The following is a 22,239-nucleotide window of genomic DNA, read 5'->3' as shown; positions in this document are numbered from 1 at the left end:
CAGCTTGTACCACCTGCCTTGCTGCTTGGCTGGATGAGTGGTTTGGTTTCATGGTGTCCTAAACTCTCCTACCAGCAATAAAAACAGACTGCAAGAGCTGCAAGAGCTGAGACCCTCTGAAGATGAGGTAGAATCAAACATTCCAATGACATGAAAATGTGAGACTGGTGCAGCAGAATGTGTTTATTTGAAAATATATTAAAATGCCTGGCTAACACTTCACAGTGAATGGTCAAGCTTGGTCCCTCCCCACAGTCTCTCCTTGCTTGGTGGAGCCTCCTGCCTTTCCACACACAATGAGGCTCCCTCTCTCATTCAATGGCTTCCATGACTTCCATCACAAGAGTTCGTGGTCCTGTCATGATGAGGCTGCTGATGGTCTGATAGTCCAGGTGCAAAACATACATCCCATTCACTGAGAAGACAAACTGGCACACCTGCAAGGAGAGCAAGGGCATGTTCCCTTCATCTGATATCTTCATGGCTGCTCCTACCCGTGGCTGACTAGAGCCAGAGGATGCACTGCAAATGACACACTACGAAGCCCTGCAAAGCCTCAAGCTACAGTGATAATTAGTAATAACTGAAGTGTTGCAACTACTGTGTCATAAAGAAAGGGACAAAAGAGATTTACCCTGTGAGCTAACAGAGAGAGGGGAAAAAGGACTCATTTATGAGCAGTGGTTCACTTCACAGATGGAGACGAGGCACAACATTAACATCCAGCAATTTGGTAGGAAATGAGATTAGGCAAGGAGAAATTAACTGGGCTCTTGAGTAAATGAAATGAATTCATCCATTCCCTTCCAATCCTGCCTGAAGCAAGCAGGGACTCACACTCTGCCTCTGAAGAATCCCATTATTTCAACTCTCCACCTGAGTTCAGACTTACAGCAGCTTGTAGAAGCCACTCCCTCAGTGCTAGGGCTTCTGGAGGCAACTGGGAGACCTGGCCTAATTCTTGCCTTCACACCTAAAACTCTACCCACAGAACCCAGGCATGTCTGGGACTAAAGTCACAGCGTCACAGTATGGTAGGGGTTGGAAGGGTCCTCTGGAGATCGTCTAGTCCGAATCCACTGCCAAAGCAGGTCACGCAGGAGCTCATCCAGGTGGGTTTTGAATGTCTCCAGAGATGGAGACTCCACCACCTCTCTGGGCAGCCTGTTCCAGTGCCTGACCACCCGTGCAGCAAAAACCCTTTTCCTAATATCCAACTCAAACCTCCCCTGGCACAATCTCAGGACATTACTTCCTGTTCTATCACCTGGTACCAGGGAGCAGAGAACAACCTCCACCTCATTCCTACCTTCTTGCAGGGAGTTGTAAAGAAGCATCCCCTCAGCCTCTTGTTCTCCAGGCTAAACAATCCCAGTTTCCTCAGCCATTCCTCATAAGACTTGTTGCACAGACCCTTCAGCTCCATCGCCCTTAAAGCAAGTACCTTCATCCCTGCAGCAGCAGCAGGTCCTCCTGGGTCCACTGCCTGGATGTGGCAAGGTCTTCCTCCTCGAACCACAAACCCCCAGCCCACCGCATCCCCCACAACCTACAAGGAGAACAAAAGGGTTTACAAAGCAAGGAATGTGTTGGGGAGAAGAGATGCAACAGTTCCTACTGAGATGGAGATGTCTTGCTCATCATCCTCATCCTGTCATGGGTGAGAGAGAAGGGCCCATGCACCAAGTGAGACATAAACCCACAGGTTAATGGCCCTCTGCAAAGCTGCTTTCTAATGAACATTCCCTGCCAGCCATGGCAGAAGAGTAGAGCCTGGGCAGCAGGGAGCTGAAGTGCAAGGCATGCACCCAGAGCACGTTGAGAACATTTGCAGAGCATGCACATGTTGGCTCCTCCTGGCACAGGAGAATATTTCCAGGGTGGAAGTAGGCACTTTTAACTGATCCCACTCTGATCTCAGTCTGTCAGAGCAGTTTGCTGTAACACTGTGGCCATCTGATGTGACTAAAAGAGAAAAGGAATTCCCAAAGGACTTTGCACATCACCCGTATAAATAAATAACAGCAACTGCAGAGCTCAGCAGAAGGAAATGAGCCATGAAAGGCCCAGGCTGGCAGAGTTGAAGGGCAGGGCAAGAGCGTTCAGAAAGAGAATGAACAGCATGCCCTCTAGTCACCAGCTTTGCTTTTCTCACTCCTTCCCACCAGTTTCTACAGCAAACTAAATCTGGGAACCTGATCCACAGCTCCTCTCTAACCCTATTCGAGTCAAACCAGTAAGCCAAGACAGCCCTCATGCTTCCTAAACCAGCCACTGGGAAATTCTCTCCAAGTTGGGCAGGAAAGGGCTGGAAAGTTTTATGCAACAATAAACACCCATGATGGGATCTGCAGGGCAGGAATTGCCTTGCAACGTTCACACTCAGCACCCACCAGCCCTGCCCTGACAGGTTCTACAGCTTTACAAAGAATTAGAAAAGCAAAACCCAAAACTCAGGTTGCCTGCAGCTTGTCCATGGGGGGAAAAAAGCCCATCATAAGAAAAGCAAAAGTGGACCCTGGATGCTTCTCATTCAGTGCTGCTCCATCAGATGCAGCAACATATTGGATCTGCAGCAGGAACCTGGAAGAGATGCATAAAGCTGCATGTGAGGGTGACACCTGTGTGACAGAAGCTGAGTCTTAAAGCCTCAATTGCCACTAGACTTCACTGAATCAAGGCAAGACTGGTTTGCATGGAGCTGGATGAAACATAAATGGCAGTTTTTCTCTGTCTCTTCCAACCTGGTTGATTCTATGATTCTCTTCCCTGATCTGCCCCTTTCATATGCATCCAACTCAAGCAGAGGCTGTGCACAGCTTCACCCACCAGAACATCCACAGGCTCTGACCCACTGAGACTCAGCAAGATAGAGCCAGGATGATGTGACATGCAATCAAAGTGTCAGCATGCAGAGATGGGACAGACAGAAAGCCATCAAAGAGCAGTCAGGGAGCTCAGTGCTGTTGGGTTGGCAGTTCTATTGCTGCGGTCACTTACAGTCAGCGTTTTCTTGATGTAAGGGGCCCCAGGGGACAGCAGCTCTTCATTGGTGACAGGTCTCTTTAACACTAGAGCAGAAGGTGACAGATCCTATCAGAATCAAGGGGGTTTGTACAGTAAAGCACATAAAGAGGGAGCCCTGGGGATTACCACGGGCTGGAGAAGGGATGCTGGAACCAGCCCCAGCTACAGCACACAAAATCTTTGCGCTCATCTCAGTGTTTTTCCAAGCACTTGCACTTCTCAAGCCAAGCCTCAGAGGCCAGGCTGACCCTCTCCTCTTGCACATCACCCTGCTGACAGTGGATGAATTTGGGCCTGAGGCTTGAGCTAGCCTGAAGCAACAGACATATCCTGTGCAATGCTAGGGCACTGCAGAAGTCCAGACCTGATTTGGGGTTGCACTCGGCCACAGGAGGGAACACCAAGGTAGGAGTAGTGCTGAAGTAGGGGTTGGAGTTTCCAGCGAGGGAAGTGATGCTGCTCCTTCGCACCGCTGAGACAATCTTGATCTCCTTGTTGGTCTGGACTGAAAGAAGCAGGAATAACAATTACCCAAAGAGGGAACACATTACTTTAAAACAAACTTCCCCCACCAGCCTGTGGGGTCAGAGTGCCCTGAAGATGGCTTTTGAGCTTGGAAAGAATAAAACTAGCTCCAAAGAAAGATGCAAAGCTGAGCTGCTGGCAAGTTGAGTTATCTTCTTGGGATGGAGAGCTGTGATAGATACTGCCACTGCATCATGGCATCCACCACAAACCAGTGAGATGGGTGATCACTGAGCAATCTGGTCTAGTTGGGAATGTCCCTGCTTACTGCAGGGGGGGTTGGACTGAATGACTTCTAGAGGTCCTTTCCAAACCAGCATAGTCTATGTTTCATGGAGGAATGTCCTACATTCTCTGGAGCAACACTCTCAGCTCTGGGACGCTCTGATCACAGGCTCACAGGTGTTGGAAGGAACCCAAAGAGATCATTGAGTCCAACCCCCCTGCCAGAGCAGGACCAGACAATCTAGCTCAGGGCACACAGGAACACATCCAGACAGGCTTTGAAAGGCTCCAGAGAAGAAGACTCCACAGCCTCTCTGGGCAGCCTGTGCCAGGGCTCTGGGACCCTTCCAGGCAAGAAGTTCCCCCTTGTGTTGAGCTGGAACCTCCTGTGCTGCAGCTTCCATCCATTGCTCCTTGTCCTATCCCAGGCAGCAGTGAGCAGAGCCTGTCCCCCTGCTCCTGACCCCCAGCCCTCAGACATTGATAAACATTGATTAGATCCCCTCTCAGTCTTCTCTTCTCCATACTCAGCAGCCACAGGTCCTTCGGCCTCTCCTCATCAGGCAGTGCTCCAGTCCCCTCATCATCCTCGTAGCCCTCCTGCTAAGGCAGCCCTTGCTTCCACCCCCTTCCACAGGCACTTCCACAGTTACCAGAGAGGAAGCTGGTGTTGCTGGGGTCGGGGTTGAGCTTGCGGAGGCAGAAGGGACTGTCTGGGCTCTCGGAGAGGGCGCGAGAAGAGCTCTCATTGAGTAGCTCTGTGAGACGCCGACGCCGACGAAAGTTGATCCAGAACTGGTAGAGGAGGTCACTGTCAAAGAAGTGATGCCTGTTGGAGACTAGGAGAGAACAGAGGAGGAGGGAGAGGCTGAGAGGGTGTAGGAAAACATAAAGCAGGTGTTGTGAGGGCTCCAGGTGCAAGGTGTTTAACGCCTCTGTGTCCCACTGGAGTTTTTCTGACTGTTTGAAGATGCTGTCTGCAGGGAAGGAGGAACAGCAGCGCCACTTCCCCAGGAGGTGCCATCCCTGCGGGTACACTGCCCAGCCACAGCCCTCCCTGCCTCTGTCCCAAGACACTCAGAGGACTCTTTGCCTCCTAAATTGAAAGTGTCATTCCTTCAGATAGTTCTGATCCCCAGCCAAGCGGAGATGAGTATTTACATCCTCACAACCCAGCTCCCCAAAGCCGGGGTGGATCCCAGTCCTGTGGCCGGAGGCTTTGAAGAGCTGAGGCTTGCCAGCTCAGATTTCAGCTCAAAGCCTTCGTGGGTGGCGGAAGATTGCTCCGGTTTCAAAGGTCACCAGCTCCAAACATAGAACTAAAAGGCCCTGCTGCCTTTTCCAAGTGGGCACTTGACCAGCACTTGTTGCATGACATGAATGGGGGTTTGTTCCTGGCATGGCCTCCACAGCTATGCTCATCTCTTGCTTCCCTTTCTGGCTCCAGCCAGACCCTCACTCACTGTGCTGAACGATCCCATGCTCCAGCAGTGCCCGTCCCAGCTCCACTGCTTCCTTGCGGCTCTCCACTTCCCCCTCCTGAATGAGCCAGTCGATCATCTCACAGCCCAGGAAAGTCCTCTGGTACTTCACCGAGTTCTCCTCTCTCACCTTCAGAATCGACTCTTCCATGCTCACCAGCCTGGCACAGAGGTGGGACAAGGCTCCCGTGATGCTGTGCAGCCCTGGCATCCTACGTGGAGCTGCAGCCAGGTGAAGCAAGGCCGAGAGAAGCAGGCAAAGCATTACAGCCAGAACATTACATTACAGCCAGAACATTGCTGCCTGGGAGCAGCGGGAAGGGAGGGAGAAACGCAGAGCTGCAATCAGGCAGCTTTGGACATCTTCATCACCGCCGAGGAAGCCGCTTCAGCAAAACCAGCTCAGCTGCGACCTCAGCTAAAGACCTCAGGGGAAAGCCAAGCAAGGAACTGCCTGCGCGCAGCAGCTGGCAGGTGGTGCAGGCTGGTGGAGAAGCTGCCTTCAGCCCGCACATGTTCAGCTGGCAGCGGGAGAGCGCTAAACCCACAGTGTCCACAGGAGGGCGCAAGGGGCCCGGGCATGAGACGGGCTGGGGGCGCTCCCTGGCGCCGCGGGCGCCGCTGCCCAGCGCAGCAAAGCGCAAGGGATGCGCATCTGCAGCAGGGCCGTGGGGAAAGCTGAAAACAGCCCCCGCCTGCTTCAGCTACTTCTCCTTCCCTGCCACTCTGCGAATCTGAGTGCCAGCGTTTGAGGGCGGAGAAGATGAGAAGAGGCTGCTCCAGAGGACGGTCTGTGGTTAAACTCAGTCTGGATTTAGGGCCAGAAACAATCAGCATAACGAAAACTAAACACTTGGAGGTGGAAGGAGTTTTATTTACTGTCTGAGAAGTAGGTTTTTCTATTGCCAAGTTGGGAAACAGGTTAAGCAATGTGCAGACATCCAGGCCCGTGGGGGCCTTGGAGATCCTATTAGCCTGCTGATTTTGGTGGAAACAGCTTGCCCAGGGAGGCTGAAGGAGCTCTTGAAATAGCCCATCCCAGGAGAATTCAAACTGCAAACTGGATCCAGAACTGGCACTTGGGTTGGACCCCTTGAAAGCATCCATGACATCAAAGTACAGCTCCTGTCCCCTAAAGCATCCATGACATCAGACTTCATCTCCTGTCCCCTAAAGCATCCATGACATAAAACTACAGCTCCTGTCCCCTAAAGCATCCATGACATCAAACTACAGCTCCTGTCCCCTAAAGCATCCATGACATCAAACCACAGCTCCTGTCCCCTAAAGCATCCATGACATCAAACTACAGCTCCTGTCCCCTAAAGCATCCATGACATCAAACCACAGCTCCTGTCCCCTAAAGCATCCATGACATCAAACCACAGCTCCTGTCCCCTAAAGCATCCATGACATCAAACCACAGCTCCTGTCCCCTAAAGCATCCATGACATCAAACCACAGCTCCTGTCCCCTAAAGCATCCATGACATCAAACCACAGCTCCTGCCCCAGCTCCAAAGAGCCTGGCTGTAGGACCAGTCATGACAGGCTCAGGAAACAACATTTCCCAACAGCGCAGCACAGGGCACAGAGAAGGAAGAGGAAAGCTGTAGCTGTGACTCCCAGCCTCATGCAACCAGCAACACCCCTTTGTGAGAGTGGTGTGCCAGGGAAGGACTCACTTCTCATAAAGGCTCTGGCCCCTCATGAAGACCTTCACGTCCTTGCTGAGCGGGAAGGTGCCATCGTCCTTGCGGAAGCGGTACAGCAGCTTGGCGTCCTTGTAGTCCGAGTGCTCATCACAGACTGAAAGCAGTTCAGAGCAGGGATGTCAGTGCTGTGAGTTATGGAATCAGAGAGTGCTGTTGGTTGTTGGATCACAGACCCTGGAGATCATCTAGTCCAAGCCCTCTGCTAAAGCAGGGTCATCCAGAGCAGGTTGCGCAGGAATGCATCCAAGCAGGAGATGGATGTCTTCCAGAGAAGGAAGATTCCACAGCTTCTCTGGGCAGCCTTTGCAGGGCTTCAGCACCCTCCAAGTAAATAAGTTTCTCCTTAAGTTCAAATGAAACCTCCTGCACTCTAGTTCACACCTGTTGTCCTCTGTCCTGTCACTGGCCGCCACTGAAAAGGGCCCAGGACAGGTTTAGGTTGGATGTTGGAAGAAAATTCTTCACTGAAAGGGTTCTCAAAGATTGGAAGGGGCTGCTCAAAGTGGTGCTTGAATCCCCATCCCTAGAGGGGTTCACAAGAGGCAGAGATGTGGTGCTGAGGGATGTGGTTTAGGAGCAGGCTTCTCTGAGTTAGATCATGGTTGGACTTCATGAGCTTAGAGATTTTTTCCAACCAGAATTATTCTCTGACTTTGAGGACAGTTTTTATGGTTAAAGGACACAGAAGACAGAAGGAAAAAATCCCCACACAGGATCCAAAATCTCATTCAAACCACCTCTGCCCCTATCAGATAAAAAGGTGAGATAAAATACACAATGGCACCAACTTTTCCACATCATTTCTTGCCAACCCTGCTCAACTCATTTTCAGGTCAAACTGACCTCTAGGGACAATTTTGTCTCCAAAGCTAGGTGCACACAACTGGAATAGTCAAACCTCTATGAAAAGCCTCTTTTCCACCTTGGGGATGAGCACACAACCTACTAACACATGGCTGCTAAGGGCATGCACCATTTAGCAGGTAGATATTTGGGATAGAGCTTTGAGAGAAATCTGCTTGCAATAGATTCTTAGGCTACAGGGGGAGGGGGGAATCGAGACATAAATACATTAGAATCACTACAAAACACCCCAAAAAACCATAGCCCTGCTCTTCAATCAATTTAGCCTGCAGAAGAGGAGCCTCGGGGGTGATCTCATTGCTGTCTATAACTACCTGCAGGGAGGCTGTAGCCAGGTGGGGTTGGGCTCTTCTCCCAGGCACCCAGCAACAGAACAAGGGGACACAGTCTCAAGCTGTGCCAGGGGAGGTCTAGGCTGGATGTTAGGAGGAAGTTGTTGCCAGAGAGAGTGATTGGCATTGGAATGGGCTGCCCAGGGAGGTGGTGGAGTCACCATCCCTGGAAATGTTCAAGCAAAGCCTGGCTGGGGCACTTCGTGCCATGGTCTGGTTGATTGGCTAGGGCTGGGTGCTAGGTTGGGCTGGCTAAGCTTGGAGCTCTCTTCCAACCTCGTTCATTCTAAGATTCTTCATGTCTACCCACCTGAAGCATGAAGGGGGAATTTAAGTAGTGAAGAACAAACAATCTGAGAGTAAAGAAAATCAAAGAATCATAGAATCAACCAGGTTGGAAGAGACCTCCAAGATCAAATGAGTCAGTGTGGAAAAAAGCCACCAGAAGATGTCATCACTGAAAGAACTCAACCCATTAGAGTCAAAGTCAAAAGGTGTGTGAGATTTCTTGGGACAATTTTAGTGCCTGTTCACCCTTCAGAGCAAAGCAGCAGAACTTCATTCATCTTCTGGTGAGCAGCTCAATGATACAAGCTGCCAGATCATCTGGAGCTCATTGTTTCTCCTGAGCAACCATCTTGGTGTGAATTCAGGACACTAAAGCCCATGACTCACCAAGCAAGAAGGCAGGTGGGGAAGGTTGTGTTCAAAGGTGTAAGTCTGCATCTTCACAACCCAGACATCACTGCAAGCAGAAACTGCACCTAACTGACCTGGTCAGGCACTGCCCATGGAGGTAGTGGAGCCACCATCCCTGAAATGTTCAAGATACACCTGGACATGGCACTCTGGGACATGGTTTAATGGCCATAGTGGTGTTGGGTTGATGGTTGGGCTCAGCTCTTGGAGACCTTTTCCAGCCAAAACAATTCCATGATTCTATAAAGCCTTTCAAGGGTGCACCCACAGAAAACCAAAGCTTTCTTTGGTTGGTTGGTTGGGGTTTTTTGGTTGAGTTTTTTGGGCTTTTTTTGGAGGGAGTTTCTGGGTTGTTATTTTTTCGGGGGGGGGGGGGGTGAGTTTTATTTGCTTGTTTTTTTGGGGGGGATTTTTGTTTCTTTTTTTCTCTCTCTTTTCTTTCTTTTTGGTTGTTATTAGAAGACCAGTTTCAATGTTTCCAGTGAAAACCAGCCCAAACCACATCAGACCATTAAGAGGCTGCACAGACAATGATCTTCACGAGGCAATTATCATCTCCTGGATCCCAGCAGAGAAGAGGACAAACAGCTTAGCCAAGCAATAGCAAAGCACTTAGCAGAGTGCTGTGGTTAGCAGCCACCAACGTTTCCATAGGAGCAACACAAAAAGTAATGGTCCTGAGGCAAGCTGGAAAATCAGCTCCTGTATCCTGCTAGGAATTATCACAGAAGCAGGTGGGATGTGCCTGTGATAAGCAATCAAAACACCACTGGCACCCAGGGCTGCCTGGGTTTCATTCAACTAATGGATGTGTTTTAAACTGTCTGCTGGAGAGATGGAAAAGTAATCAGGCTGGGGTGTTAATGGTTAACTGGCAGCTCACTGCTTCAGCTTGCTGCTTTGGAGATAAAGCACAACAGCTGACTTTTATTCAAGGCAGCTTAATGTAAAGGGCATGAACCTCAGCAAGTAGCAGATGGCATTGCAGTGGTCCAAGGCAGCTATTTCTGGGCCCTATAGAAGAGTGGGGAAGAGAGGGCTGGGTTTGGTATGGTTATCATCTGCTTTGGTCTCCTCAGCTTCAGGTCATGCTGCACCTTGGGTACTGTGTTCAGTTTGGGGCCACACACTACAGGAAAGACACTGAGGTGTTGGAGCTTTGAGTTGCACCTAGGGAGGTTTAGGTTGGACATTAAGGAATGATTTTCTTCCCCAAAAGGGTTGTCAAGACCTAGAACAGGCTGCTCAGGGCAGTGGTGGAGTCCCCATCCCTGGAGGGATTTCAAAGCCCTGTAGATGTGGTGCTGAGGGCCATGGTTTAGTGGCAACCTCTCAGTGCTGGCTGAATGGCTGGAATGATGATTTTAAGGGTCTCTTCCAACCTGTTAGCATTCAGCTTCTACTTGTGCATGCCACGAATGTGAGCTAGACCAGCTTCTGTTTAAACACCCACCACTGGCTGCTGGAAGGATTGCTGCAGGGCAGCACAGCTCCCTGTGGAGTGAGGGTGCTGAGACACTGGTACAGGTTGAGGGTGGTGAGACATTGGCACAGGTTGCCCAGGGAGGTTGTGGAGCACAGAAGCACCCAATGTGATCAAAGATCACATTGGGTGCTTCTGTGCTCCACAACCTCCCTGGAGGTGTTCAAGGCCAAGCTGGATGAGGTTGAGCAGCCTGTTCCTAGCGGGAGGTGTCGCTGCCAATGGCAGGAGGGTTGGGACTAGATCATCTTCAAGGTCCCTTCCAACCTCACCCATTCTATGCTCCTACACTTATCACCTCCCAGCTCCCATGAACATCGACCTGTCCATGCTTCCATATCAGGGGCTGATGGACACCCACAGTGACCAGGCATGCAGCCACCCATGTAGAGAAACCCCCACACACACCATGGTGGATGATGTAGTGGTCCATCAGCTTCTGCATGAGGCGGATGCCTGTCTCCCTGTCTGGTGCTTCCTTGTGGTCGATCAGCCAATCTGTCAGCTCCTTAGCCACGAAGCAGTTGGGGTAGGTGCGGAGGTGGTAGCGCCTGTCCTTAACGAGCTTCCCGTCGTGGAGGCGAAGCCTGAGGAGAAAGGCAGCCAGTGAGGAGAGCTGGCAGGGCAAGGGAATTCAGCTCTCACAGCCCAGTGTCTGCCCAGCCTGGAGAAACCACTGATGAGCTTGGACTTCTGGCAAGCACCCAGCGAGTTGGGCACGCAGCCAAGCTTCTTGCCTTTGTCAGCCTGCGGCGGTCAAGCCTAGGGAACCTTCTCCAGCATCCCCTTCTCTTCTCCTGTCACTATGTAGGCTATATAGGTGCCTATACCAGACTTAGTCTGAGCCATACCTGTCCTTTTGTTCCAAACAAGCCTCTGAAAACTACACAGGAGCTAAGTGGAGCTTGTTGAAGAGGGACAGGGATCTGCTGGAGAGGGCCCCACTACGAGGATGCTGAGGGGACTGGAGCACTGCCTGGTGAGGAGAGGCTGAGGGCCCTGGGGCTGCTTAGTCTGGAGAAGAGAAGACTGAGAGGGTATCTAATAAATGTTTCTAAATATCTCAGGGCTGGGGGATCTAATCAATGTTTATCAATATCTGAGGGCTGGGGGTCAGGAGTGGGGGACAGGCTCTGCTCACTGCTGCCTGGGGTAGGACAAGCAGCAATGGATGGAAGCTGCAGCACAGGAGCTTCCAGCTCAACACAAGGGGAACTTCTTGACTGCAAGGGTCCCAGAGCCCTGGCACAGGCTCCCCAGGGAGATTGTGGAGTCTCCTTCTCTGGAGCCTTTCCAGGCCTGTCTGGATGTGTTCCTGTGTGCCCTGAGCTAGACTTGATGGTCCTGCTCTGGGAGAGGAGTTGGACTCCCTTGGGTCCAATGATCTCCTTGGGTCCCTTCCAACCCCTGACATCCTGTGAGCCTGTGATGAAGAGTCAAAACATACATAAAAAAAACAGTACAGGCTCTCAGGCCAATTATGGCCTGAAACTGAGCTGGAGGAGTGCTTAGGATGGATATTAACAACAATTTCATTGCTGAAAGTGTGGTCTGGTGTTGGAACAGGCTACCCAGGGAGGTGGTGGAGTCACCATCCCTGGAAGGGTTCAAAAACCAGGTAGGCATGGCACTTCAGGGCATGGTTTAGTGGGCATGGTGGGGTTGGACTTAGTGATCTTAGAAGTCTTTTCCAGCCAAAGCAACTCTACAGTTCCATGCCTTTGTATGTGCTGTATGTGCACAGACTGCCAGCTTAGTGTGGTTCTCTGCCCAGCTCACCTTCTAAACTCCTTCTGAACCATGAAAGCAGGAATGGAGCTGCCCCAGGATGAAATCTTAGTCCCAGCTCAGGGTGGGAGCAGCAGTGGGAGTACTTGTTCATTCTGCATGTATCCAGATGGATCCCACTGCACTACCTGCTAGTCCATGTGCCCAGTAAAAGACAGTGACAGTGGACAACAGTTCTGGTATTTTCTGGTTCAAACTGGGATTGAGTTTACCAGAATTCATGCATCCTTTCCTGAAACTCCTGAAGTTATAATTAGGCTCTGACTCCAGTGGAAAGATGTGTGAAGGTTACTCAGGTGAGTCCAGCTTTGACTTTTAAAAGGACCTTAGCAATTCAGCAAGCCACAAGGCACAGAGATCTTGTGTGTCCAAGCCAAAACCAACCCAGCTTGGCAGGACATCTGTCCAGGAGCCAAACTTCTACCCTGTAGCTATGACTGTTCCCACAATACTGGCCCTGGAAAAGGCCCAGTGCATGCTGCAGCCTCAGAAGGGAGATGTCTAATTAACACCTCCCCTGTAACTCCAGGGTGTTTCTGGTTTCAAACTACCCATTTGGACTCCCAGTTTTGCCCCAGGCCAGTGTATTTTACAAAGGAGTTACTCACTGTGGTCTGTGTTCAATGCCTCATGTTCCTCTGCTCCTTTTGAAGAAGTTCTGTGTGCCACACATCACAAAATCACACAGTCCTAGAATCATTTGGGTTGGAAAAGACCTCCAGCATCACTGAGTCCAACCATTAACCCAACACTAAACCATGCCACTCAGCACCTGCTGCCTAGGGATGTGATTTAGTGGTAGCAGCTTAGCAGTAGTGGTGGAATTGTGAGCTCTATGTGAGCAGTTGGACTTGATGATCTCAAAGATCTCTTCCAACCTCAACAGCTCTCTGGTTCTATCTCCACAGCTTTTAAATCACTTCAAGGATGGGCCCCCCAATTCAAGAACGTGTCCAGAGAAGGGCAGCAAGGCTGGTGAAGGGCCTGGAACACAAACCCTATGAGGAGAGGCTGAGGGAGCTGGGGGTGTGCAGCCTGCAGCAGAGGAGGCTCAGGGCAGAGCTCATTGCTGCCTGCAGCTGCCTGCAGGGAGGTTATAGCCAGGTGGGGTTGGGCTCTGCTGCCAGACAACCAGCAGCAGAACAAGGGGACACAGCCTCAAGTTCTGCCAGGGAAGGTCTAGGCTGGATCTTGTTAGGAAGTTGTTGGCAGAGAGAGTGATTGGCATTGGAATGGGCTGCCCAGGGAGGTGGTGGAGTGGCTGTGGCTGGAGATGTTCAAGCCAAGCCTGGCTGGGGCACTTAGTGCCATGGTCTGGTTGATTGGCCAGGGCTGGGTGCTAGGTTGGCCTGGATGACCTTGGAGGTCTCTTCCAACCTGGTTGATTCCATGAGTCTATGCCAACAGCTTCAAGCACCATATGGAAGGTTTAAAATACCCTAAACATCTATCAGAAATGAAAGGATTCTCTTGGACTGCAGGATTTACAAACACCAGGCTCTCAAAACTCTTAAGATAAAGATTTCTTTGTGGGAATGAAGATGTAGCAATTGACTTGGCAGAGGAGTTGGACTAGATGATCTTTTGAGGTCCCTTGCAACTCCTCACATTCTGTGATTGATGTAATTATTGCTCACCTACCTTCCAGGGAACTAAGAAGCTAGCCTGGCTAACCAAAGATTCATGCTGAACCAGCTCCTGGCCTTGCCTTTGACTTGCCTTCATCATATATCATAGAATCAACCAGGTTGGAAGAGACCTCCAAGATCATCCAATCCAACCTAGCACCCAGCCCTTTAATATTTTACTCTCTACCTGGAAAATTCACTCCCAAATTGGCCAGGAGTCATTTCACACAGAGCTATTACCTGAGCAGAACACTCCACCCTACACCAAACAGCTGCCTGCTATTTTTAGGGGTTTTAGCCTTTTCCTCCCTTCATTTCATGGTCCAGTGTCACACTGCAATCAGGCAGAACCAGCAGCAGCTGCAAGCAGAGAGGCTCCCAACCCGACAGCCCTCTGCTGCTGGGGAGGACAAGCAGTCACTTTTGACACCCTTTCTTTCCTTTGTAATCAGCAAGTGGGATGCCACTTCAGAGGCATGTTTGGTAGAGATAAGAAATGTCTAACCAAGAATTCTCTGTTGCTAGCAAGAGTCTGCAGGAGTGCATATATAGATATGCATGTACTAACACGAGTAGGATAGGAGGGGAATGGAGTAGAAATAAGGATGGAATGGAATTGAATGGAAGAGAATGGGATAGACTAGACTAGAACAGAAGTAGGGGCAGGAATAGAACAGAAGTAGGGGTAGGAATAAAACAGAAGTAGAAGTAGGAGTAGAACAGAATTAAGGGTAGGAATAGAACAGAAGTAGGGGTAGGAATAGAACAGAATTAAGGGTAGGAATAGAACAGAAGTAGAAGTAGGAATAAAACAGAAGTAGGGGTAGGAATAGAACAGAATTAAGGGTAGGAATAGAACAGAAGTAAGGGTAGGAATAAAACAGAAGTAGAAGTAGGAATAAAACAGAAGTAGGGGTAGGAATAGAACAGAATTAAGGGTAGGAATAGAACAGAAGTAGGGGTAGGAATAAAACAGAAGTAGGGGTAGGAATAAAACAGAAGTAGAAGTAGGAACAGAATTAGAAGTGGGAATAGAACAGAAGTAGGGGAGGAATAAAACAGAAGTAGGAATATAACAGAATTAGGGGTAGGAATAGAACAGAATTAGGGGACCTCTGAGAGGTTTATAGTCATGCTTCCAGGCTAAAAAATAATACATAAGGAAGGATGTGTAATGCAGCACTTTGGGTTTTCTAGCTGCCAAAAGGGGACAACAAAAAGGGGAATCAAAAAGCAAGGGTAAGGAAGGATAAGATTCCTGCTGGAATGTGAGAGTTGGCTCTTACAAAACACCCCTGGCTTGGCAGTCGCTCTGCTGCTCTCACATGAGCTTGCTTTGGGTAGGCTGTGTTGGCTAACCAGATTGTTTCTCTCCAGAGGTCACTACAAAGACATCATTATTCCTCCTGAGTAACCTTGTCAAGAGGCAGATTTGCAGCAGTGTGAGTAGAAGAGGAAGGAGAGAAAAGTAACCCCAAAAAGACAAGCCTCTGGGGAAGGCAGAGGTTAAGTCACTTCAGCTGATACAAACACAGCTTCCCTGCTCTTGGCAGAGCAGCATTTTCCCAGCACACTTCAAGATGTCCACTGCTGGAGAGCAACCCAAGATGCTCCTCTCTTGATTACTTCTGCACGTCACAGAATGGTAAGGGTTGGAAGGGACCTCTGGAGATCATCCACTTGAGATGAGTCCATGTTTCACAGAGAGCAGAGTCTAAATGTTTTGCAGAGAGCAGAGTCTAAATCAGGGGCATTTATCAAAGCAAAAGGCTTCCTTGTGTGGGAAAAGGTGCTGCTTCTCCTGCTCTGTAGTTGTACAGCCAGAGCAATCCCTGGAGCAGTAAACGCCCTGCAGCCAGCACTCACATGTGCCTGCATGAAGTGGGAATGTCTCCCTGGGATGCTCTCCACCCCCTCCCCACGTAAACAGACCTTGACAATCTCAAATGCCAAGGTGAATCTTTCAAGGATATTAACTCCAGTTCACATTCCCACAGCAGCTGAGTACAAATGAGTGACCCTGAAAAGCTGCAACAGCTCAAGAGATATTTTCTGTTCCTATCTTAACAGGGTGAAAAAAAAACAAACCACCCCAAAACCAAACAACAGAGCAGCCATAAAACAACAACAAAAGCTCAACACAAAACCACCCTCACAAACAAGCAATTTCTCAGTAAAAGGCAGCAGCAGCCATAAGAAAATAGCTGCAAAATAGCTACTGGAGAGGCACATTCAGGCAAAACAATCACTGCAGGCAAGCCCAGTAAACCCCAGTCTGCTGCATTCCCAGTCTGTCACAGCACCAGCACATACTGGGAGGCAGAGAAGAGCTTTTGCATGCCTGTGGTGGCACAAAGAGGCAAGGAAGGAAATAAAACATCTCTGTGCTTTTAAATATCTCCCAAGCCTTAGATCTCAGAAAGGAGTCCCAACCAGCACAAGTATCCTTCCCAGTTCCACCAGTGCTGAAAATGCACTAATGGGCTTTTAAATTCCCTCTGACCAGATAGTCTCATCTTCTGAAGAATGGCCAGGAAGACCTCACCTCCTCTAGAGATCTGAGCCCAGCAGAGAGCCACAAATCTCTTGAGGAGACCCTTTAGGGTCTCTGGTCAGAAACACAAATCAAGGTGTATCCAGCACCAGCTTCCAGTGTCCCCAGCTTCATAGAATCACAGAATGTCAGGGGCTGGAAAGGATCTCAAAAGCTCACCTGGTCCAGCCCCCCTGCCAGAGCAGGATTGCCTAGAACAGATCACACAGGAACACATCAGACAGCTCCTAATATCTCCAGAGAGGGAGACTCCACATCCCCCTGGGCAGCCTGTTCCAGTGTTCTGTTACCCTCACAGGGAAAAAATTCCTCCTCATGTTTAAATGAAACTTCCTATGCCTCAGCTTCCACCCACTGCCCCTTGTCCTTCCATCAGGCATCACCCAGCAGAGCCTGGCTCCAGCCTCCTGCCACTCACCTGCACATCTATATAAACATTGATGAAGTCACCCCTTAGTTTCCTTCTCTCCAAGCCCCAGCTCCCTCAGGCTCTCCTCATAAGGAAGATGTTCAACTTCCTTAATCATCTTCGTGGCTCTGTGCTGGACTGTCTCAAGCAGCTCCCTGCCCTTCTTGAGCTGGGTGGCTCAGAACTAGACACAATACTGCAGATGAGGCCTCACCAGAGCATCCAATTTAACAGCATCTCAGTTTGAGTACCATAGAATCATAGAATCAAGCAGGTTGGAAGAGACCTCCAAGCTCAGCCAGCTCAACCTAGCACCCAGCCCTGGTCAATGAACCACACCATGGCACTAAGTGCCCCAGCCAGGCTCTGCTTCAACACCTCCAGGTACAGTGACTCCACCACCCCCCTGGGCAGCCTATTCCAATGGCAAAACACAGAACAACTCAGCACCACTGAGCACTTTCAGCAGGGACTGAAATCACAATTTTGTTCCTCTCTTTTATTTTTTTCTGCCCAGGTCCTACATTTCCCAAGTCTATTTTATGTTTCAGAGTGATTAATGCAGCTTTAAAGTGATACTGGGGAGCAGCTGCTGCACTTGACCATGAAGAGTGCCCAGAAGAGAATGCAGAAGGGCTTGTCTGTGCCTGAGAAGCTCAAGGTTACAGCTGGGTGTGCAGCCAAAGTGCAGTAGCTGTTCCAGAATCTCTCTCTCTCTCTCTGTGCAGATAAACTACTTGTAGCAATTAGAAGTGACTAATTGGGCCTCTCTCCCTGCATGCCACCCAGGAACACACAACACCCAGGAAAACCATTGTGATTCCCATGGAAGTTCAGAGAGAATCATGGACTGGTGGGAAGGGACCTTTAAAGGTCGTTTAGTGGATCCCCCCCTGAAGTCAGCAGGGACATCTGCAACTAGGGCAGGTTGTTCACAGCCCCAAACCATCTAACCTGGGATGAGGTTCCAGGAATGGGGCAGCTTCCACCTCTCTGGGCAACTTGGGCCAGGCTGTCAGGATCCTCTGTGTCAAACATTCCTTCCTTCTCTCCAGCCTGAATCTCCCTCTTTGAGCTCAAACCACCCCACCCCCAACCTTGTCCTGTCACAACTGGCCTGGTGCAAAAGTCTGTCCCAAACTCTCTGGTTTGGTCCCCTTTAAGCACCAAAAGGCCACCAGAAGGTCTCCCTAGAGCCTTCCCTTCTCCAGGCTGAACAACCCCAACTCTCAACCTGTCCTCACAGCAGAGGGTTCCCACACCTCTCTCCTTTGCTGTGGCCTTCTCTGGCCCTGCTCCAAAACCAAAACAACCAAGAGCAGGACATGAGGAACAAGCCTTGGGCAGCAGCCCTGTCATACCAAAGACTAAACTATACATGGAAATTAGCTTGGTCTCTATGATGGGGAGGGACTCAGGACCCAAAACTCATCTTCCCTCTTTCTAGTCTCATGGACTAGCATCCCCACACTGGGGCTTGGAACTAGATGGCCTCCAAAGGTCCCTTCCAACCCAAACCATTCTGTGATTCTATGACCCTGGCAGACAGACTTCTCAGAGCAGTGTCCACTCTTTCCTCCATTCCTTTAGGATTCATTTTGTTCCCAGCCATCCGCAGGAAGCATTCCCTCACCCCTTTGCCTGTGCAGCTATTTCTGGCTGGGAAATGCATCCTGACACTGAACAGACTCATCCCTCTGGCCAAATCAAACTTGGGAGGGATTTGCAAATCCTGCTGGGAAGCCAAAGAACTGTAAAGATGGAGCAAAGGTTTGTTTGGTTAATTACAATAGCAGGGAGGCAGGGCAGGAAGTGGAGAACAGGCAAAAACAAATGTTTGAGATCTAATGTAGATACAAGAGTGATATTTGCTGATGAAGGCTTTCAGAGTCTGGACAGACCACAGAGTTCCTTTACATGTTTCTTTGTTCTTCACCTGCATAAAAGCAGAGGAGCACAACATGGACATTTAGCCCTGCCCCCATCTGCTGTTGCCTGAGACATCACCCAGCCTCTCTACCTCAGTTTCTCTCTTGGTATCTGTTGGGCATCCAGGCCCCAGGAAGATTCACATCTTGCCTGCCAGGCTGTGAGCTCCTCAGAACACAAGAGGCAGGCTGGAGCACTCAGTCTGCTCTGCATCACTCCACTCTCCCCCCAGCCAGAGGAGCTGCAGGGGAAGGAGCAGCCCAGCTGCAGGTTGGTGTCCATCCCCTCACCTTCCTGCACTGGGAAGAGGCTTCTGTCCATTCCAAAGCAGCAAGATGTGACTGCTCTGTGCCAAGCCACCAGCAGAAGGACTCAGCTCTCCATCACTGTGAGTGCTGGGCACGGTGGAACCTTTCCTTGGCCTTCAGGCCCACAAATACAGCTGAAGAAGAGAGCACTTGGGGTGGATGAAGTCCTCTCACTCTTGGCCATGCAACAAAGAGCCTGAGCCTTTCAAGAGCACATCAGCAACGTGAATCAGTAGAAGCTGCCCAAAGGCAGGTGGGAGTCTGCTCCTGTGCTGCAGTCTTTGCAAAGTCCCACCTGCCTCCCAGCATCATGGCTTTAGCACATGAAACTGTCTGAAGTGAGGGGTCCCACCTCTTGTCTCCACTCGTGTGTGCTTCCTACCCCTCTCCCCGCTCCTTCCAGCAGAGAGAAGAGGCTCACCCTGGGGTAGCAAACTGGAGCAGGCAGCTCAAGATTGTAATTTGCTGTGATGGCTTTGGTCTGGCACCTCTCAGATTCGGGGGGCTCCCTTACCAGGAACCTCCAATGCACTCAAGCCATGGGAGGAAAACTGCATTTTAAAGAAGATGGGTCCCCAAAATGTACAGAAGTCTTGGGGCTGTCCACTCAACTTTACCCCTGTCATGCTCAGGCAAAGCCATTCCCTCCCTGCACAAACCCTGCCAGCCTTGAGGCATTCAGCATTCCTATTAGAGGCTTAGGCTACCCTCACACTGCCACAAGAAATAAAGTTGGGAGAAAAAAAACGTGTTGGTTTTGTTGGTTCTCAGAAGAATACAACATTCATGTTCTGCCTTTACCTTGCTGATGAGAGCCAGCATTGTGTGCAGCACAGAGCTGTCCTGCTTGCACTTATCATGCCCCCTTCTCCTTCTTACAGTCACAAATGAGCCAGGATCTGTCCTGCTGCTGCATGAAGAAGCCTCTTGCACAAGCACTGATCTATTTTAACACATCTTGACTATTTCATTTTCTCTCTCAATTCTGGCCCAGGTCAGAGGGTCCCCTTTGTCCCAGGTTCTAGGACACATTTCAAACCTCAGTCACTCCAGAGCAGTATAACACTGGCAATAGAAATAGAAATAAGCTTGCCCACAGGTTGGAAAATCATAGAATCATGGAATCAACCAGGCTGGAAGAGAGCTCCAAGCTCAGCCAGCCCAACCTAGCACTCAGCCCTGGCCAATCAACCAGACCATGGCACTAAGTGCCCCAGCCAGACTTGGCTTCAACACCTCCAGGCACAGCCACTCCACCACTTCCCTGGGCAGCCCATTCCAATGCCAATCACTCTCTGCCAACAACTTCCTCCTAACATCCAGCCCCCCCCCCCCCCCCCCAAAAAAAAAAGCATAACTTTATGTCCCTTGTACCAAGTTATTGGAGTGAGGCAAGTCACTCTCAGATCAGCTGCTGCTTTTCCCTATAGGAAAGCTGAGCTCATTCCCAAGGCCTCCCTTACAATGAGGCAGAAAGGTTGATGCCACCTCCACTCCCACCAGCAGCTCTCCCAGTCGCTACCCAAGTAAAAGATTTCATGTCTGGAGCTAGAACAGCAACATTTGACAGGCAATGGTCTGGAAATGTGGGTAACCATCCCTGTGGATTCAATTCCTGGCTGCTTAGGACACTGGCTGAGCTTTCAAGAGGGGGCCCTGATCCTCAGCTGGAAATGATCAGTTCTTGATAAAGCCCAAACAATGCAGCTCAGGTTAAGGTGACTCAGAAAGGACAACATAATGACACAGAGCTAGTTTTAGGACTCTGGTCCTGGGCTCTTTACATGATACAAAGATATTTCTCCTATTTCCCCCCCCTACATTTCAAAAACCTCCAAGACCCAGACACAGCTTCAGGTAGGAGCAAACCAACACTGCTCAAGAGCTACAAACCCCTATAGCTACATGGTTAGAAGCAGCAAGGGGGGTGTGGGGAGGGGGGTGTCTGGCCCCAGATACACAAGGAACATGTTTGCTCAGCCACACAGAAAGAAATCTCTTCTCTCTTCCTAAGAAAATAAACCCTCCCCAGAAGCTGCACAAGAGCTGGGGCAAGAAACCAGCAGAAGGTCCCAAAAGTGCCTCTCAAGAGAGGGAAGATCCCAGATGTTGCTCTGCAGAACAATCCAGGTGCATGGCACCCAAGAGATGATCTCCCACATCACCCCTCCAAAAGCCTGAGTGTCCCCTGAGGTGGTGCTGTCCCCACCTGAGCAGGGACCTCGAGCAGGCTGTGGTGTCACCACATCAGCCTCTGCGCTTGGGAGAAGATGGGAATGGATTAACCAAAGCTGTTGCCATCAAACGCCACCTGCCAGTCCTCTGGCACCTGGAGGTGGAGGCCAGGAGGTGCCCAGGGAAGAGCAGCAGGGCAAGGCAGTGCGGGAAGTGTCCTGTTTCACCGCTGGCTTGGTGGGTGAAAGGAAGAGCAGCAGACAGAGGGGAGAGAGACACACCAGCACCTGGGGGAAAGTGCCTGCAGAAGGAGAAAGCTTTCAGCCTCCTCCTAACAGGGTACAGTGCAGAGCCCCGGCGTGCAGCCCTGCCCTAGCCTGGGGAAGGACAAGGACCCCACCACCTCCTACCTCAGTTGCTCTCCAGCAATCATCACCTCTGCCCTGTAGTGCTGCTCGGTGGCTTTCTTCTTCAGGCTGCTGCTCAAGCTCTCCATGCTGGGCTGGAGGTGGACAGAGGTGGGGAGATGTGCCCAGGGCAGCAGGGAGCGGTGGGGGGCACCGCACACCCCATGGGATGCAGCTGGAGAAGATGCTCACCCCCAGCACGATCCCCGGCCCGGCTGGCAAGGTGCAGGTAGCAGGCTGAAGTTGCGGGCTCCAGCTCCCCGCCTCTGCCTTCCCTCTCCGGAGGAGGAGCCTGCTGCAATCTGATCCTGGTTTTGCTGGTTCTCACCCTCTTGTCTTCAGCCAAGCTCCAGCTGAGGCCCGGGAAGGCGGCAGGTCTGCCTTCCACTGGGCTGGGGATGCTGCCTGCCTTCCAGCGGGCTGGGGATGCTGCCTGCCTTCCAGCGGGCTGGGGATGCTGCCTGCCTTCCACTGGGCTGGGGATGCTGCCTGCCTTCCACTGGGCTGGGGATGTTGCCTGCCTTCCAGCGGGCTGGGGATGCTGCCTGCCTTCCAAAGGGCTGGGGATGCTGCCTGCCTTCCAGCGGGCTGGGGATGCTGCCTGCCTTCCAGCGGGCTGGGGATGCTGCCTGCCTTCCAGCGGGCTGGGGATGCTGCCTGCCTTCCACTGGGCTGGGGATGCTGCCTGCCT

The 22,239-nt window shown here is 50.8% G+C and overlaps 1 protein-coding gene across 1 annotated transcript; it reads right to left on the bottom strand.

Annotated features, from left to right (window-relative positions):
* Positions 1-157: 157 nt before the first annotated feature.
* On the bottom strand, positions 158-21,807 carry LOC135188569 (DEP domain-containing mTOR-interacting protein-like). Its single transcript, XM_064168076.1, has 9 exons — positions 21,552-21,807; positions 10,759-10,937; positions 6,943-7,066; positions 5,241-5,419; positions 4,431-4,616; positions 3,392-3,532; positions 3,001-3,071; positions 1,445-1,549; positions 158-437 (listed from the first exon to the last, which is right to left on the bottom strand). Exons 1-9 carry the CDS (start codon positions 21,635-21,637, stop codon positions 312-314), a joined length of 1,197 nt encoding a protein of 398 aa, XP_064024146.1. The 5' UTR covers positions 21,638-21,807; the 3' UTR covers positions 158-311.
* Positions 21,808-22,239: the final 432 nt, after the last annotated feature.

Source organism: Pogoniulus pusillus, chromosome 29, assembly GCF_015220805.1.
Source record: "Pogoniulus pusillus isolate bPogPus1 chromosome 29, bPogPus1.pri, whole genome shotgun sequence".
NCBI classification, from domain to species: Eukaryota; Metazoa; Chordata; class Aves; order Piciformes; family Lybiidae; genus Pogoniulus; species Pogoniulus pusillus.
This window is presented reverse-complemented; position numbering and strand designations above follow the sequence as displayed.

What these genes read in the sequence shown, in the direction of transcription:
- LOC135188569 (XM_064168076.1), bottom strand. Translation starts at nt 21,637, where the DNA reads ATGGAGAGCTTGAGCAGCAGCCTGAAGAAGAAAGCCACCGAGCAGCAC. An exon ending in ATTGCTGGAGAGCAACTGAG is followed by an intron (nt 10,938 to 21,551) that starts GTAGGAGGTGGT and finishes CTTTCTCCTCAG; the next exon opens with GCTTCGCCTCCACGACGGGA. An exon ending in CTGCTGCTGCAGGGATGAAG is followed by an intron (nt 438 to 1,444) that starts GTACTTGCTTTA and finishes CTCTCCTTGCAG; the next exon opens with GTGTGCCAGTTTGTCTTCTC.